This window comes from Erigeron canadensis, chromosome 1, assembly GCF_010389155.1.
Source record: "Erigeron canadensis isolate Cc75 chromosome 1, C_canadensis_v1, whole genome shotgun sequence".
Taxonomy (NCBI): Eukaryota; Viridiplantae; Streptophyta; class Magnoliopsida; order Asterales; family Asteraceae; genus Erigeron; species Erigeron canadensis.
In genome coordinates this window covers 1,269,289-1,289,945 of record NC_057761.1, presented here as the reverse complement: position 1 = coordinate 1,289,945, position 20,657 = coordinate 1,269,289, and the positions used below count along the sequence as shown (strand labels likewise).

Genomic DNA, 20,657 nt, shown 5'->3' with positions numbered 1-20,657 from the left:
CACGGTCCAAGAATCGGACCAAACTGGACTTGTACAAGACCGAACCGAGGACGTGTAGAAATTTAGAACCGAGGACCGGACCGATGTATTCGGTTCAGTCCATGCTCGGTTTATATTCGGTTTTTGGGTTTAAAAGGTTGGGCCGAGGACCAACAATTTCTATATAGTTTGATACAATCATACAAAGTAGAGTACCTGAGCTGAGTACCTGCGTGGCTGCGTCTCTGACCTGAGTACAAACTATTATTTATGCATTCATAATTTGCATTCACAATAACCAAAAAGGTTTCAAAAAAATAAAATTAAGCTCAATAGTAAAAAAAGTGTCAGTCTCATTAGCAAATAAAGTATCAATAATATCAAATAAAGTATTAAAAATATCACATAATGAGAAAAATACTTGTCCATCACATAATAAAAAATTCTCAAAATCCCTGTGAATGATGTAAATCACGTAAATTGATGAATGCTTAAATCAAATGATGTTTATTTATTAGGATAAAAAGGTTAAAGATTATCTGTTACATGTTTTGAGGAGATTATTTGCTGAAGAAAAAGAAGTCATATCTTGTATGATATAAAAAAGGAATAAGAATCCTGCTCGAACTTATATTGAATATTTGAATTTTGAATTATAGGCAACATATACCTAGGTTCAGTCCAAACCGAAGGTTTTCTCGGTTTAAACATGGACCGGACCGAGAACCGAATAACATGAAATTAAGGAACTGTGGACCGGACCGATGATATCGGTTCTACTCGGTTTCGGTCCCAAATCGGTCCGGTTTCTCGGTTTTCTCGGTTTGAACCGTAATATGAACGACCCTAATAATGCATATGGAGGCTTTAGCTTTTTTAAGGCCTTAAGCAAAATCATTATAGAGGCTTTTTGTTACGCCCCTTTTTTTTTTTGGAAAACTTCATTTATTTTTCTATAGATAAATATGCATTCATTAAATACATATTTATTCGACAATGCCGAATACTAATTTATTTCAAATGACACAATGGAAAAATTAGAAATCTCGGCATGACCTCATTGTAAAGTCAACAACCAATGCTTAGTACTAGAGCATTAAATACCTGCTAATTTCCAATTCAAAACAACCTGTTTATAAAGAACCAAAATACTTGACATGACTCGGTTTAACGACCATATTACCAATTTAAAGTAATCGACACATTAAATTCATAAGATATGGGCTAGTAATGTAACAAGCATAATATACCCGACTGTAATTTAAAGATAACACTTGCATAAACCTTCTGCAAGTGCTCATCCACGGCTATGGCTTATCAGGGCTCATCCTTTATGGTTGCTCATCACTAACGCCAAATCCAATACCTACATCATTATAATTAAAGGATAAGCACATCGCTTAGTGAATATATAGAAAGTAAACATGTTAACCTTCTGCATTATATAAACTGCATGTATATCGTACTGCGTAAGATAAACTGCATGATAGTCTGCAACTATAATCTGCCAGTTATTCAGCTATATAAACTGCGTATATATATATATATATTAACTTTCCGCATTATACAAACTATGTAAATATGATACCGCATGATATAGTCTGCAAATACAAACTGCCAGCTGCTCAATTATATGGACCAGACTACACGTATATAGCCAACCTCCATATAATCAGCTCTGTCTCAGCCTGCTAAATAGGGGTCACTATATCAAATTATAAGAAAGTAAATGATAGAGCTAGTTACATAGAATGATTATCTGCTTCTATATCGTCAATCCACATACATCCACAAAATCTGCACATTAGCCTTATGTATCCAAATTTACATCACACAATCACATGGCGATCACATAACAATTAAAGCATGTATGATTACATAACATACACACTTACACAACATAACATCTAGATACACATAACAACTTAACTAACACAATTCTACGATCACATAACAATTATAACACGTGGGGCTGCATAACATACACACTTATACAACAAAACATCTAGGTATCACATTGTTAATCCAACAAACAAAATGGCTAACACCAATCTAGCCTCCTTAGCGTTCTAGCTCACAAGTAATTCGATTCAGCATTATAAACATACTTCAATATACAACATCAACTGCCTACATTCTGCATTTGGCATGATCATTATCTAAGGCCAGTAACAATGATTAACTGCAAATACTGGCTATCAATCTTCAAACTGCTTAATTATTACCCAAAACTTACAACCACAATAGAGTTGTTGCTCATTTTATCAGCTTAATATTATATATCGATAACAAATTATGCCACCAACTTCTCAATCACCATACTAATTACCATAACAATCGAATTGCTGCAACTTAATTATCTTCATAACTTAAATAAAAACCATATCACATAACTAAACAGACTACATATCAACTACTACTATATTAGTACCAACTGCACCACTATATGGAATCGATTACACATATACCCGAGTTCCATATAATTCAATATTACTGCTCAATCATTCATAAATTAATTAATAACTGCAATTTCAACACATATTTTCAACAATTGAAACAACTAAACAAATACGTCATTATATAACTATATTGATCATATGAGATCCCTTACGCACATGTCATCTGCTCTCATATGATCAACCTGCCAATTTAAATCCTATATACTCACATGTGGTCCTGCTACAGCATACACCTGTGGTCCTGCTACAGTTATATCATACACTTGTATTCCTCAAAATCCTTGGTTACCTATTAACCAAATTCATATAACCCATCAATACTGAGACATATCGTCTATTCCAATTTTTCTTTGCCCAATAATTCCCAGGTCAATTATTTTCACTTCCTTATCATTATTTCATCATTACCTTACAAAATCATAACTTTTCTTAAACTTTTTATATCACATAATATGACACAAAAACTATCTCCAAATCTTACCAAAATTTAATATGTGCTTCATAGCTGAGCCCAGATACTAAGAAATTAATATGGACCCAAACAACCATCTTTTCTTGACCTAGGATATTTTTATATAACTATTAATTAAACTAGAAAACTAAGAAATTATACCTTAAAAAGATGATAATTAAAGCCTATAATCGATTAAGAATGATTTGACATATTTGGTTTGAACAGAAACCCGCTTTTCCTCTTAATCTCCTTGTTCTTTCTTTCTGGCCGACTCTGCTTTCTCGTCTCTCTTTGCTGCCGACTTTCCTTTCTTTTTCTTACATGAATATGTAGATCATCATCATCAATATTATTTTATAACTTGATTTAATTCAAATTTTATACATTAGGTCCCTCACTTTATTTAAACATCACACTTTGGTCCTTATTTTTTCATGGTTACGATTTTTAACTTTAAGCATCTCGATCATTTAAACATACTTCTCTAAAAAAAATACTAGGCCCGACAGTTGATTTATTCGGCTTTTTAAACAACTCGACATTTATTCATTTGATATATATTACTTTTAGTAATATAATAGTACTGTGAAATTTGGGGTGTTACACTTTTACTTGTTAGCATATACAAATTAAAGTAATCAATTAAAGAAAGAAAAAGTTAACTCAACTTATTTTGTTAAACTACTTTTAAGAAAAAGGTATGTGCAAGAACTAATAAACTGTTATAACAATACAAATTGTATAATGATACTTAACTTAAAGTCTAAACTATAAACCTATTATTCAAAAAATTAAGGCCTTAACTTTTTGAGTGAGTATAATCTAGACATCGCACGAATAATGTATTAGTTGTAAAAGATCCTAGCAACATTTTTCAATGTAATCAATCTCATTATATAAGATTCTGCTCTCGACTTTTGTGATTGATTCAAGGTTTTTCAGGTGCTCATACACCATATATGTGTCAATGGAGTTGGTTACTCATTGGTAAGGTCTTTGACCATGAAAAGATTTACCTGGGTTTGAGTCCCACTTTTCACATATGTGAGGGTGAATTAATAGGGTTTTTCAAAAGTCATGTATGAGTAGAATAGAATGAGATATATGTATTTGACACAAATCTACATTATTTTATCAATATCGATATGAATGTATTTCATTCTTATCGATAAGTTCTTGTGTTCATAAATAATGTTTTGGTCATCTTGAGAAGCATAAAATCCGATTCTCTTATCTGTCTTCTGCTAGATGCTTTTGATCATTGGTCTATATATAAAACAAATAAGCAAATATGTGAAATTCCAACCTAAAGATGTAGAATATGACAGTAACGAACGAATCAATTGATACTTTACTTGGCTAATGTACTAACTTGATCTCACTAAAACGTACGAGTATCTAAATACTTTGTGATTGTATCCTTTACGACTAGTTATTATGTTTTAATAAAATTCAGCTGTTAAAAAAACGATTCTAAATCCCTAATTATTAATCTTCTAATAAACTTCCAATCCATACAACACACCCGCATAATTTTCCATCACGACGTCAGCAAAATACAAGTCTCTCATCTTTTGAAAAGCATGCCACGTCAACAAACTGTCCGAACCGGCCTGATGACATTTCCCAACGACCCGGTTCACATCCAAGATACTCGCAACCCGGTCCAACCCACCATACAAATTTTGCTTACAAAACTTCATCAAATGCTTCACATCATAAACGTTTTCCCCAAAATACACTCGCAATATATCCAAAAACGCGTGCAACTCACGTGGAAGCTCACGGCGCGTGAGTATCTTCAACAAATAACCAAAATCATACGCGCTATGAAACGTCACCCAACTCACTGAGTCATTACAAACCAAACCGGATGACATCATCAACTCAGCGAACCGGTCCGAGTCAACACCGTCAACTCGGTTCCGTTCAAAATCAATCCCTTGCCGTTTCAAAAGGTTTATAGATTCAGGCGAGTGTTGATCACGCGCCAAATCAAAACCGTTGAAATTGAACTGCCAGATGAAACGGCGGCGCTTGTTGTCCGTCGGCAGGTTACCGGCGGCGTCAGTGAGAGTAAGACCGAGCTGAATCAGGTTTAAAACGTCGACGTTTGATTTAAGAAGCGCGTACTGATCTGACGGCCGGCGATGCGTGTACTGTTTCGCCGGATCTGATGATTGCCGGAAAATGACGCCGGGAAATTCGGTGTCCATTGAGACGTACGGATAGCAATCTATCACGGATCGGATCATTTCGAATTCGGATTCTAGATTTTCGGACCATACTTCTCGGATCCTGATTGTATCGTCAATACATATTGACATTTTGATTATATTTTGTTATTCAATTGATTTGTTTTTGAGTGTGAGTTGAATTATAGTGTGAGAATTTGATATGTATATTTATATATATGTGTGTGTGTATGTGTGTGTGTGTGAGTTGAGGACAGTAGAATAGGAGGAACTTGGAAGGAAGTTAACAAAGTCAAGTGATCAAGAGCGAGTTTGAAACACGTCTAGAATGGTTTGACCAAAACTTATTTAACCAAATTTGACACGAGGTGGAATAGCCTACTAACTTGGTAACAATACGTCCAAAATAAAAGTCATGGTCGATGAAAATCCAATGACTCAATGTCTTGTACCACTTTCTTACGTCTCGTTTCTTGTTTTCTAAATGTCCCAGCAAGCAACCATAATGATACCTTTTAAAGCCTTTTGTTCCTTCCTTCCTAGTCTCACATTCTCATGAATCTCGAGCAAATCCTTGATCGAAAAAACAAAGCACATCATTTCGTTAGAGAATTGATCTCCATTGTTAGTAGATAAAGAGGTCTTGAGACAAGGAGTGATCCAGACTCCAGAGGCAATACTCCAGCAGTTTCATCAGGGAAAATAAACTACTAAAGTAGAGATGGAAAAATGGGGAATTCAGGCGTGATGGGTAACGAGTCAAACGGTAACTTTGTGTGAGTCAAAACAAACTAGGTCAAGTTGACCTAAAAGACTTTCAATATAGAATCATTTCATCGAACACATTCTTTGTACATTATGAGCAATCACAATAATAATCAAACATGAGTCATAAACTCATAATCATCAAGAGTGTAAACTTATTTAGACTCATATTACTGCAGTCCTTATACCATGGTCACACAACATACAAAGGTGGCCGACAATGGCTTACAAAAGCAAGATCTAAGAATACAAAACTCATCTTCCTCAGCAAGCCATCAGACTACAAATATACAAATGATTTTAAAGGTCTACAGGTAGAAATAAATTGAAATGATAAGTCAACAAGTCAACCCACAGGACCACCTGGCTGATCTTTCGGTTGATAAACTGTCTCCAAGCATTCTTTCGCCCTTCGAACCTTTGACTGCAGATAGAAACTTCCACTCATTTCATTCCGTTCAAATAAAATATCATGTTTCTGTAGAAGATTCAATCAATATGTCAGTTAGATCACTAAAACAATCAGAAAATGAATCAGAAATTAGACAGCATGCTTGGTAACTTGGATAACTAAACAAATTATTAGACAGTTTCCCCCCTTGCACTGATGCATCAAATGTTGCACTTAAGTTCTATAACTGTCAACATGCTTAAGCTACAATGTAATATGCTTAACATAGTTGTCAAAGGCGAAGAAGGCGCACTCAATGCGCATGACCCCAATTGTCGCCTAGGAGAGAGGCGCAAAAAAAGCGCAGGTCCTAGAAAGAATAAACGCACTCAAGTAAAAAAAACCAAATGTCATTCAAATTACTAGATACCATTCCAAAAACCAATAAATCAATTAACCAAAAATCTCAAAACAAATTGTGTCATAAATCAAAACAAAAAACGTCAAACCAAATTATTCATAATGGAAAAGAATTCAGTTAAAGAAGGTAGTTTAGGTTGAAGAAAAATATAAAGAATTGAATAGAAACATACATACATTACTAGAAAAATGATTTAGAAACCCCCTTACAGAAACTGGTTTCAGATAGAGGATAAAATAGGTTTCTATAGCCTTAAAAAGAATAGAAACTCCCTATGAAACGGTTTTCACATAGAAACCTCCCCCATACAAAACCCCATCAAAAACAGGTTTTTATATCCCTTAAAACCGGGTTCCTTTCTTTTGTAGGTTTCTATATCCCTTAAAACCAGTTTCCTTTCTTTTGTTCCCTTGCAACCGGTTTCATTTCCCATAATTCCGCCTTTCACATTGTCCACTTGGGCTTAGGGTATCCAAGCGACCTTGTTCGGCCGGCCTAGGCGCATGAAGCGCTCGCCTTTGACAACTATAATGTATAATACCTACAGATTGGTTTTGCTAGTGTAAAGATATCACTTTTTGTAATAATATATAGCTATAAAGTTAAAATCTATGGACATCATTGTTGAGATTCGTCCAGCCCAAACCTGCCCGTTTCAACCCACATTTAAGAGACTGCCCGTTACCAACCCACTCAACCCATCCATTTTGCCACGTATACATTCTATGAATCAAGAATAGACACTAGCCTTTGCAACTTCCTCCCAAGATGACTTCTCGCTCACACCAAGAATTTGCCGGGCCTCTAGTTCAGTCATACCTTTTCCTCTACGCACAGCATTATTTAATGTTTCTTGAGCAACACCTGTGTGGGAGGCATCTGCAATTACGACCACAAAAAGTGAATAAAAAAAAAACACACATAAAACAGCAGAAAGGTAAATAGTTTAATAACAACTTCACAAGTAAATAATTTATGACGTAAAATGCTATCAACAACCTCACAGGCAAATGAGCAAAAGTAAGCCAGAAGTAGATTAATACATACTATTCCAAGAAGCATTTTCTCAGTCAAAAGATTTCAAAAGAAAGATATTGAATTTCCAAGTTTTCGAGATATCTACAGTTTTAAAAGTTAACCAAAAGAAAGAAGAGCCGTATCTTACGTGTTAACTTTATAATGTATGGAAACTACAACAGTATTTTAAAATATTTGTACGTTTAACTCTGCATTTGAATCGTCGAACACATGTCTTAAAATCAAATAACACTGAAGATATTCTTGTTTCTTTTAACAACTCCAAAAAACAAACACGTAACACTTCGTAACATGGTAATGTATACCTTTAAAGCTAATAATTCCTTACGACCCCAAATGCTGGTTAAGAGAAAACAAAACATAATTCGGAAAGTAACAGCTACTAAAGGCATATCCATTATCACCCCCCTTTAAACCTTGTTACTAATAGTGTTATTGGTATTCCGCTAATCCTATATTTTATTTTCATTTCGCAAGTTCGATAATGTAAGGAAACTACAAGGGTTGCGAACACATGTTTTACAATCAAACAACACTACAAATATTCTTATTTCTTTTTAACTCAGCTAACATGGTCATATTAATCGTTAAGCCAATGATTCCTACAACCATGCTGGTTACAAATATAAAGAATAAACTACGCTTCAAACTGTTGTAGCTAACATATCCAATCAAAGTTACAAAACGTTGTAGATATCGAGGCACGCATCGTATAAGTCATAGTACGAGAATCTTACTCTGAAGAGCCTTGCGATACGCTTGAACAACTCCCCTAGCCAAAATTCCACCGCCCATTACAAGTAATTGTGCAAGAATCCTAGCAGCCTGTACAAAAAGTTTCCTTTTACGTTACAATTCAATCATACAATTTCCGGGCTCAGTTAATAGTGTAAAAAGGACTTCTCATCAGCTCGGCAAGTTATACAAACCAAATATTTCTTAACAAAACTTTGATAAATACTATAACACGAAATATGAATCATCCAAAAATTATATATAAATATATGTAGAAATCTTAGAATCCTTTCTGGGACAAAAAAAAAAAAAAAAAAAAAAAACCCCTAATAATCCAGCTTGGGGCGTAATAGGAAAAAATTAAAAAAAGATTGAAAGCGTTTCGGTTAAAATTATAAAATAAACAATAATAAATCAAAAAGTATATATGATGAATTAATGAAAACATACCATGATTATAGGTGGGTAGTTACAACACCGCTGTGAAATTTAATTTAAAAATAAGCTGAAAAAATATGATGATAGAAAATTAGGGTTTTGTTTGTGAATATATTCTTTCTTGGTTTGATATAATGTTTCTTTCTTTGGAAACAATTCACTTTTGGGTTTGGGGTTTGAGTTCGGGTTAGTATGGTTCGGGAAAATATAAGTTCGGCTCAGTTGGGTTCGCCAAAATTTATTTATGTTTTTTTTTAGATTCAATTTTTTTTTTTTTATCGTTTTTTCTTAACAGCAACTTTTTATCCTTCTAACTGTAGAGTTTAGATATTTGTATTTTAACCATGTTTTTACTTTAAGATTCGGATAAGTTAACGTTTTAATCTTTAAACTCTCACAATTGTTATACCATCCAACTAATGTGACTTGTTCAATGATCTAACAATACATTAGGTTACATAAGATTTAATAATCTTATAGACCGAAAAAATACTAGATGTAAGATTTTTTCACATATCCAAATAATTTTACAAAAAGTGTAAGAATGTTTAAACCTGTGCTCTATCTAAAATTTATCTTTTAACAAGATTGGTTATGGTTATATTATAACCTAGTTAATTTTGAATTGAGACAAAAGAGTAGTTTCCAATGTGTATCTTTTTATCAATTGTAATTGGAAAATGACTAATCCTCCTACCAAAATAGCATAAAAATCCTCTTAACACTCTAATAAGTTGACATGTGGTATTCACTAATTCTCTTTCCTAATCTTGCCCCCTGATTTTTCCACATATCATAATCCAATAGTTAGGAGGATTTTTAGCCTATTTTGTTAGAAGGATTAATCATTTCCCATTGTAATTTGTTGACATATATAGGTTATTAATGTATTGGACGGGTAATCTCAAAATATATTAATCAAAGCTAAAAAAATTGGAATTCAAATATATTAAATAGATATACCGAAATCAACTTGGAGATTTGCTAGCTGAATAGCCACTCTATCGGTCAAAATACTCCTAAAATTTTCCGTCCATTCACCATTTACCGAGCAATGTATGATAGTGTCCTACAAATAGCAAAAAAAAAACATGGAAAAAACTGGTAAGTTTTATTAGTGTGTTTCTATGTATTTAATCCATTTTTAAAAAATAAACCCCAAACAAATTAACCATAAGAATCGAATAAACATCTTTGCATACAAATCCAGGAAAATTATTCAGGATAAAAGATGAACCCAACCAAGGACATTACAAACATCGATCAAATGATTTTATCGGCTAATGCAAAAAAGATAGGGAAACAAATTGTTGATAAAAAAAAAAAGTCGAGCAAAAAACCTTGCAAAGCCATCTCCTATTGTGTTAGATCCTAAACATAACGTGGATCACTGAGTTTTATCTAAATGTATTATTTAAAATTGATATCATGCTTTTTATAAGATCCGAAGTATATCTCTCATACACAAACTAAAATGATGATATGTTCCACCATGCTAAATAATCATACTAAAACATTCAACACCATCTCAATATATAGCATTTAACCCGGATAGAATAACATTAACTAAAAAATTATACTATTAATGAGCTAGTTTTAAAACAGATTCAAAATAATCATAGTGGATATATTAAAATAACCATAATCTTACTCATAGCAAAATTCGGCTTTTTATCTAAAAGCTTATAGAAAGATATAATCGTAAATCTTAAGTATACACTATTAATGATTTACTTTCAAAACGATATCAAAATAATCAAAGTCAATATATTAAAGTAATCAGAAACCTACTCATAGCAAATTTAGACTTTATACCTAAAAGGTTATAGAAAGATATAATCGTAAATCCTAAGAGTTAATATAGGTTACAAATAAAATTTAATATATAATATTTAGATTAGTTAAGTCATATATCACAACTTAATCAATACGAAAACTAAAGAAGAAACATACGAAAATTAACTTTATATAAATATTGATTTCCAGTTTACCATTTTCTTTTAACTTTAGTTAAATAAAAAATTTACAGTTTCTTATATTCTAAAAGTGTAAATTATATAATTTGAAAAATACATACCAATTCATTAACAAAAACCATCTCGAACGTTTTGATTTTCTTCGGGTGTTCCACTCCGAAACAGTCCATACATGCACAACACGGAGTCGTAAATGATGGTTAACATGTGTTGGCTTAAGATCTTCAAGATAAACTAATGTGGTCATATTTTTTATTTTTGAATAAAAAACCATAACGAACTTCAAACTAAATTAAAAGAAATAATAATAACAATAACATAAGAATTTAATGTTAAAAAATAATAATAATGATTAATTATGTACAAAGTATATAAAAAGAAAAACCCTTTTGTAATTGATCGTAACTTCTTCTTTTTTTTTGTCGTACGTTAGTTATATTATTGATTACCAATAAAACTGAAAAGTGTAAATTAATTATTTTTAAATTGGGTGAAGTTATAAATTGGTGATTAAAAACCAAAAGGTGTAAATTAATTATTTTTAAGTGTAAATTGGTGATGGAAAATCAAAAAGTATAATTAATTATTTTTAAATTGGGTTAAAGTGTAAATTGGTGATTAAGTGTAAGTTAATTATTTTTAAATTGGGTTAAAGTGTAAATTGGTGATGGAAAACCAAAAAAGTGTAAATTAATTGTTTTAGATTGGGGCCAAAGTGTAAATTGGTGATGGAAAACCAAAAAGTGTAAATTAATTTAGATTAATATTAAAAAATTAGAGGATTAATAAGGATGGAGGATTAGGCTAAAGGAGGGGGATTAGGGGTGCCAAGTGTACCCCAACCCCCTTTTTTAGTTATATTTACATAATACTTGATAAAAGTTATATGGATTGATTGTGCTTTTTATATACTTTTTAATGATATAAACTTTTATATAATACAAAAATATAATTAAGATCAATGTTTAAAAATAAAGACTTTTAATATTCAAAGTATGACACTTATAATGGGACGGATGGAGTAACAAATTAGACATAATGATTGATTTGGGAGATATGAGTATATTTATAAACATTTGGGTAGATGAATATGAATTTCTTTCAGTTGTCACTTGTAATACTTATAAGATAATAGATAAATAAATGTTATTAATGGGATCGAAAAAAGCTATTATTTTAGCTCTAGCAAATTACATAATAATAAGAATTTTGTTTTTAGAAACTCAAGTAGTGGTACCGGGACTAGTATTCCCTCATTACTGTTTAAACAATGTAAGATGATAATTAATTCATAAAAGTACTAGTGAGCATCCAATAAATATTATAACCATTGATTAAGAATACAATTGCAGTTGTAAATTAGTTTATTAAAATATGGTGAGAAATAATCATGTCATCAAGATGGTGTTTAGAAAAGAGTCCATATGTTGTGTTTTGTAGACCCAATAATCAAAATATGTTAATATTTATATGTGATTTTAAATACCCGGTCTTATGAAATAAATTTATACATGTACGATGTATCGCACATTTACACATTGCGAGAAATATACTTTTTATTAGGGCTGTCAATTTCGACCCAACCTCAAAAAATCAGAACAGGGTTATGAAATCTTGACCTGTGAACCCTGTAACACCCCGCTAAAACGGAATATACGAGATGCACAGATAAACACAATTGCATACAGTACAAGTTCCAACACAACCATTAATCATTAGCAAAGAACAGAAGTACGATAGTTATTACAGAACATAAGATGTACTCAGAATAGTCAATGAACAAAAGACAGAACAAGTTGTCTTTAAGTACCAAGTCTTGAACAGAACTAGCAAGGGAAGTCTTCACAGCTCCTGATCTTGTACGCTCGAACAATTGCCAAATGAGATGAGCTTAAAGAGGAAGACTTTTATGCTAAAGATCTATAAGCCTAGCCTGAAAAGCATGTAAGTTCAAAAGGTCAACTACAAAAGTAGTTGGTGAGATCCACATAATGTACTTTTAGTTTACATATACATATATATGTATAATAAGAACAAGATCATAAGTTTTGTACGTTGCACCAATGTACTTTGTAATAACAAGAACTAGATCAAGATCTGTACGTGGAACATAAGTACTTTATAACAATAAGAACTAGGTCAAGAACTGTACGTTGAACATAAGTACTTTATAATGGCATGAACTGAACAAGAACGTATAATGAACTTTAGGTATAAGTTGTCACTGCTAAACCGATTGGCCAGAACTGAACTTTAATGTAATAGTATGCTCATATAGCTCAAGTACTTCAAATAAGGTCTATGTCAGAACAATGACATGAACAAGAACAAGTAATATGCATCCTCCTGAACTATGGAGAATGAGGGTGGGCCTACCCTAAACAGCGCTGTCCATAATTACCTACGGTTCATTCCCTGAACTGTGGGAGATGAATTGATAGCAGTGAACAAGAACTTAACAAGTACATGTACGAACTAGAACATGGTAAAGATCAAGTACAGTAGTATAGATGTATTTAAGATCCTGCCCATTCAAGACTTAAACACTCTGTAAATCAGTTTCAGAATTGTATCATAAGTAGTTCAAGATCATAAAATAGTACGTAAGATAGTTCAAGAACATAAGTACTAGTACAAAATAGTTTTCATGCTTTTCAGTCCCCGATAAAGAACTTGAACAAAATGTACGAAAGGGGGATTAGTGAACTCACAGTGATCTAGTACAAGCACAAAGAACAAGTACAGAGATAGATAAGTTATATCTATCACAATCCAAGCACGTCTTGATGGATGCCTAAGTACATAACATTGATCACAAATAAGTACATATATTAGTTCAAGTGATATTTAATCACTGAAGTGTCCTTGATGAACTGATGATTTGGTCCTTTGAAGTTCTTTGAACGTTTTGACTCAAAAGAGTTTTAAATGAACTTTTAGTACATGAAATATGTTTTGATTATCACAAGGATGCTAAAAGTATAAATGATTTTGGTTTAACAACACAAAATCAAAAGATGAATTTAGTGTGTGAAAATATGGCTGCACTATGTGTTTCTAGAGTGAGAAAGAAGAAAGAAGAAGAAGATGGAAGAATGGCTGTCTCTCTCTAGGTTTTCCATCTTATTCCTATATAAACCTTTCCCATATTTAATGAACTTAATAAATGCAAAGACCATTTGTAAACATATTGAACTAGAACTTTCATGAACATGAATGTTTATGAACCGAACTTTAATATTTCATTGCACATAATCATGAACTCGTCATATAAATCAAGATTTAAGATCAAATTGACCTTCATATAAGCACATAATTAAGGTCTAAAATACGTCAAGAACTTAGATAATTTGAACTGTCTAGCCGTTTTAGTGGCGAAAGTACGTTTCAAGAACTTATTAAGAACATTTCTAAGACGGTTGTTACATCCTCCCCCACTTGGAGGATTTCGTCCTCGAAATTAAGGGTCTTGCCGATCAACAAGGTGAGGGTACTTCTTCTTAATGAAGTCCTCGCGTTCCCAGGTATCATTATACCCGTGTCTAGCACTCCATTGTATACGAACTAGTGGTACGCGGCTCTGTCTGGTCTGTTTAGCATCCTTATCAATGATCTCGATGGGCTCTTCATTGAACTCGAGCCCTTCGTCTATATGAACATCCTTAACAGGAATGACGGTCGGGTCGTCAGCCATGCACTTCTTTAGATTGGACACGTGAAATGTGTCATGAACATTACCAAGTTCTAACGGTAGTTCCAGCTTGTACGCTACTGGTCCCACACGTTTAATGATCTTATAAGGCCCAAAGTACCGAGGCGCCAACTTGCCTCTCTTGCCGAACCGGGCAGTACCTTTCCATGGGGAAACTTTCAATAGAACTTTATCGCCTACCTCGAACTCTAGAGGTCTACGGCGTTTGTCCGCATAGGACTTTTTTCTGTCTTGAGCAGCCTTAAGCTTTTCTTTGATAACAGTTATTTTGTCTATAGTGAACTGTACGACTGGAGCTTCATCCAGCTTCTTTCACCGGCGTCTAGCCAGCAAAGGGGTGATCTGCACTTACGACCATATAAGGCCTCGAACGGGGCACACTGAATACTAGTGTGGTAGCTGTTATTGTACGAGAACTCGATCAACGAGAGATGTTTATCCCAACTTCCTCTGAACTCTAATTCACAAGAACGGAGCATGTCCTCCAAGGTCTGAATAGTACGCTCGCTTTGCCCGTCCGTCTGTGGGTGATAAGCGGTGCTCAAGTTAAGTCTAGTACCTAATGCTTCTTGAAGTGACTGCCAAAAGTCGGACGTGAAGCGTGGATCTCGATCGGACACAATCGATAAAGGGACACCGTACTTGGTCACAATATCGTCTATATAGATCTCAGCAAGTCTCTCCAGTGAGTAGTCATCACGAATTGGAAGAAAACGAGCTGATTTAGTCAGTCTGTCTACGATAACTCAAATAGAGTTATGATTCTTCTTTGTACGAGGCAATTTCATAATAAAATCCATGGTAATATCTTCCCACTTCCACACTGGGACTTCTAATTTTTTTAACAAACCGGAAGGTTTCTGATGTTCGATCTTGACTTTAGAACATGTCAGACATCTGCTGACGTACTCGAAGATCTCTTTCTTCATCCCAGGCCACCAGTAGTCTAGTTTCAAGTTCTTGTACATTTTGTCTGCGCCCGGATGAATCGAGTACTTTCAATTGTGAGCTTCCTGCATGATGATCTCTCGAACACCATTGACTGCAGGGATCCAAACTCGGTTCTTGAACTTCCTGACTCCTTCATCATCAACTTCAAGCTCTTGAGCGATTGGACCTAACCGCTCTACCTTTATGCTGTCTTTTGATCTCAAGCCGATCTCTTGGCCTTCGATCACAAGTTGTCTTAAGTCTCTACGATCTGCCTCTTTAATGGATAAGATTTTGACTCGTTCTTTTCTGCTCAAAGCATCAGCTACTACATTCACCTTTCTAGGATGGTACTTAATTTCACAATCATAATCACTCAGTAATTCCACCCAACGCCTTTGCCTCATGTTCAGTTCTTTCTGGTTGTACACGTGCTGCAAGCTCTTATGATCGGTAAAGATAGTACATTTAGTTCCGTACAAGTAGTGCCTCCAAATCTTTAGGGCAAAAACAACTGGTCCAAGTTCTAGATCGTGGGTGGTATAGTTCTTTTCATGCACTTTGAGTTGTCTCGATGCGTAGGCGATCACCTTGCCTCTTTGCATCAGTACACAGCCTAGACCTTGATGTGAAGCGTCACAGTACACGACAAAGTCTTCGGTGCCTTCTGGTAAAGCTAGAACAGGCGCTTCACACAGTTTGTCTTTTAGGGTTTGGAACGCTCGTTCTTGTTGTTCACCCCAAATAAAGTCTTTGGTCTTTTGAGTCAATTGAGTCAAGGGTAGTGCGATCTTAGAGAAATTCTCGATAAAACGACAATAATAACCAGCTAATCCGAGAAAACTACGAACTTCGGTAGGAGCTTTCGGGGCCTCCCACTTCTTAATGGCTTCAATCTTGGCCGGGTCGACATGAATGTCTTGATCATTTACGACGTGGCCGAGGAACTGTACTTGGCGAAGCCAGAACTCGCACTTAGAGAACTTAGCGTACAACTCTTCTTCTCGAAGAAGTTGAAGAATAGAACGTAAATGTTGCTCATGATCAGTCTTGTTCCGAGAGTACACGAGTATGTCGTCAATGAACACGATCACAAATTTGTCTAAGAACGAACGACAGACATGATTCATTAAGTCCATAAAGATCGCTGGAGCATTAGTCAGACCAAATGGCATAACGAGAAATTCGTAATGGCCATAACGAGTACGAAAAGCTGTCTTTGGGACATCACCATCTTGAACACGAATCTGGTGATAACCCGAACGTAGATCAATCTTAGAAAAGTACGAGGCACCTCGCAATTGATCAAACAGATCGTCTATGCGAGGTAGAGGATACCGGTTCTTAACGGTTAGTTTGTTCAGTTCACGATAGTCTATGCACATTCTTATTGAGCCATCTTTCTTTTTAACGAACAAGATCGGTGCTCCCCAAGGGGATGAACTAGGACGAATAAAGCCTTTGCTCAAAAGTTCTTGTAATTGATTGGACAGTTCTTGCATTTCAGGAGGAGCTAAACGATACGGTGCTTTAGCGACTGGTGCTGCACCGGGAACAAGATCAATATTGAACTCGACTTGTCTAACAGGTGGGATGCCTGGTAAGTCGTCAGGAAAGACATCTGGGAAGTCCCGAACAATGGGGATGTCTTGAACTTTTAGTTCTTTAGCACTTTTATCAATGACATGATCTAGGTACACAAGATGATCTTTCTTGTCTAAGTACTTACGGAACTTCATGGCTGAGATGATTTTAAGTTCGTTCGTGGACTTATCGCCTTGTACGATCAAGATCTCGTTGTTCTGAAGCGGTATATGAACTGATTTCTCGTGACAACAAATAGTCGCGTGGTGTTTGGATAGCCAATCCATTCCCACGATAACGTCAAAGCTACTAATCTCGACAGGGATTAGGTCAATCGTAAAGTTCTTGTCTACTAAGATCAAAGTTCTTAGCCAATACACCACACCTGACAACTCATAAACAGTTTGACATGAACCCGCAAACCTACCAACCCACCAATGACATGAAATCAACCCACACACCAATTTAACCCGTCAACCCGATTTTTTCAAGGTTGGTGGTTGGATTCAAGTTGACAAGTTTGGGTTGTAATTTGCACCCCCACTTTGATGTTAGTTCGAGTTCACTTTTTTTTAGATAATATAACACTTTTCTTAAATAATACAACACTTCATTATATACCGCAACACTTTTTTAATAGTGTTTTTAAAGTATCCATTAGATAATTTTTTCTAGCTATGATAACAATATTTATATATGTAAATATCAAAAAGGATTTTTTAAAAATTAACATGGAGTTTTTACAGTTGATATGAAAAAAAAAATTATACCAAATTTTGGAAGTATTTATTTGATTATTACTTATAGCTTTTAACCAAATATATATTTTTTAAAATTTAGCGTGCATTTTTCTTAATAATTATCTTTTAAAATAAATTTGTTTCACCAAGAAGGGATTTTATCAAATTTGTCTAATTCGTTTCAATGGTTGTAATATTTACTCATTTTTATAATAAAAGAATAATCCAATCAAAATGGTGAAACTGTTTTAATTGTGATGTTAATGAACATAAATTTCATTTCCTAATGTTTGTATCACATATATTTTTGATTTCCTATTTGTAATATAAAAACTATATGTTAATTTGTTAAAAAAACACATAATACATTATTTCCTAATGTCTGTATCACATATATTTTTGATTTCTTATTTGTAATATAAAAACTATTTGTTAATTTGTTAAAAAAACATATAATACATTATAAGCCCCTATAAAAACTTATATTTGTTCAAAATTATGTACTTGCACAATGAACATTTCATATATAAAGCGATGCTTTCACATATTATTGCGTGAAATTATATATAACATTTCTAAATATAAGCTGAACTTCAACTTTATAAATCAACAACGTGTAAATGAAATATTAGCCTTATTCTTGTTTTTTAATTCTCATCAATAGTTAATACATGTTTTATTCTCATTCTTATTAAATACATGTTTTAAATTTTTAATATAACACCTTCATTCATAAATTATGTCTTTTATTTTCAATTGTTGAGATTAAATATTGATTTAATTTGAATGGTGAAGATGAAAGCAAAAACATCCAGTCCGGTTTTCAAAACATTGATTTCATAAAAACGTTATATGATAAAATCCTATACAAAATTTTTTATAACCAAATATTATTCGTTATACAATAAAAATCTTATATAAAATTATAATTTAATAAACAATGTATTACATTTAAAAAAAAAACTTTATTGTAAAAAAAATTAAAAATCAATTTTAAAAATAAAGTTATTAGTTTTCATAATTAAATCATTAAAATCATTATTTATTAATGTCTACAAACTTAAATAAGGATATAATAAGAATTTAAATTCATTAAAATAAAATTAAATCTAAAAAAGTTTAAAAAGGTATATGACATCATCATTTAATCTAATGACTCTAATTAAATGTTGAACTTCATCTAAGGGTCCATACTTTTCTAATTATGAATTAAGGTTTCTCTTTTATATATAGTTAGAGATAGATAATCTAATACTATCTTATAAAACATTTTGTTTTTGTTTTTTTTAAGAAAAGATGATTTGAACTACCCAAAACACCCCAATTCTTTATTAATTAATTTAAATATTTCTACCTAATATACCTATAATAACCTTAAATCTTCACCACTCATTTTTTTTCTCTCATCCATAAATCATTTTATTTCTTTAATTCATTCAAAAATATTTATCTCAAAAACCGTATATCGATAAATTATAAAAATTGTATGGGTGTTCTTAAAATTTCATGCTCTTTTATTAGAGATGTCATTCGATATACTTTCGACGAATTTTTAAATTCGAGGGCGGAGCCCGTACGGCTAAGACATTTGACTATCATATTCTATGACTTGACCTATTACCCCTACCATCTCCCCGCCGCAACGCGCAGACACTATCTCTCGTATTCAATAAAGCATTTTTGCCTTTTTTCAAATCTCAATTAAGTAACTAAACTACCTAAATTACTCATATTCTTTATTAACTAATATAAACATCTCTAACTAATATACCTATAATACTCTTAAATCTCAACCATTCATTTTTCCCTCTCCTCAAATCTCAAGCGCTTATTTTTTGTTCTTTCTCCTCCATAAATCATTTTACTCATCTAATTCATTCTAAAATCTTTTATCTCAAAAACCGTATATCGATAAATTATAAAAATTGTATAATTGTTCTTAAAATTTCATGCTCTTTTATTAGAGATGTCATTTTATATACTTTCGACGAAATTTTAAGTATGAGGGCGGAGCCTCACGACTAAGGCATTTGACTATCATACTTTATGACTTAACCTATCAACCCCAATATTTCACTTGCGCAACATGCGGGCACGGTCTCTCGTAGGTTATAAAGATCATACGACAGTGTTGATGGAATGGTTTTGTTTCTTTATCTTTGACTTGAAGGGTTCTCTTTATATTTGGCTTGAAGGGTTGAGTTTGATTCTCACCCCATTTTTTTTTATAATAAAACTAAAACATAAAGTTATATATCTGTCCTTTTTTTTCCATATAAACTTATATGCTTAATATTTTAATCAGTTTCATTTTTTATATTTAAGCTTTAAAAAGTTAATATCTAATGTTTTAAATTAAACATTTCTTTATTTAATTTATTCATTAATTAACATGTTTCACTTGAATAACATATTAACAATATTAATTTAATTGATATAACCTAATTATGATAAAAATTAACTCATATAATGTTTTACTTATCAAATATGCTTATGTTTGTTCCTATATAAAACAAATTATCCTTCATCTTTTTAAATAATTTAGACTTTGAAATAACTATATTATCTCTTTTCTTTATTCATTAATTTAAGCATCTCATTTAATATATACTCGTATATTAATATACCATTAATGAAAATATTTACAACATAAATCGTTCACTCTTAAATAATAATAATAACCCGGTAACCACTTTACATTAAATAACTTTACATTTACCACTACACCGTCAACACCGCATATCACCTCCACCACTGCTGCTGTCACACCGTCGTCATTACCACTATTGTCGTCGCATCACGCGACTATACGTCCGATAAATTATTATAAACAGTAATAA

At 32.9% G+C, this 20,657-nt stretch overlaps 2 protein-coding genes across 2 annotated transcripts; both read right to left on the bottom strand.

Annotated features, from left to right (window-relative positions):
- Nucleotides 1–4,165: 4,165 nt before the first annotated feature.
- LOC122583327 (probable CCR4-associated factor 1 homolog 11) lies at nt 4,166–5,291 on the bottom strand. Its single transcript, XM_043755748.1, has one exon. It carries the CDS (start codon nt 5,217–5,219, stop codon nt 4,389–4,391), a length of 831 nt encoding a protein of 276 aa, XP_043611683.1. The 5' UTR covers nt 5,220–5,291; the 3' UTR covers nt 4,166–4,388.
- Nucleotides 5,292–5,962: 671 nt separating this feature from the next.
- On the bottom strand, nt 5,963–9,061 carry LOC122583306 (mitochondrial import inner membrane translocase subunit PAM16 like 1-like). The gene is made up of 4 exons (XM_043755725.1): nt 8,888–9,061; nt 8,440–8,527; nt 7,413–7,543; nt 5,963–6,330 (listed from the first exon to the last, which is right to left on the bottom strand). Exons 1-4 carry the CDS (start codon nt 8,888–8,890, stop codon nt 6,199–6,201), a joined length of 354 nt encoding a protein of 117 aa, XP_043611660.1. The 5' UTR covers nt 8,891–9,061; the 3' UTR covers nt 5,963–6,198.
- Between the last annotated feature and the right edge of the window lie 11,596 nt (nt 9,062–20,657).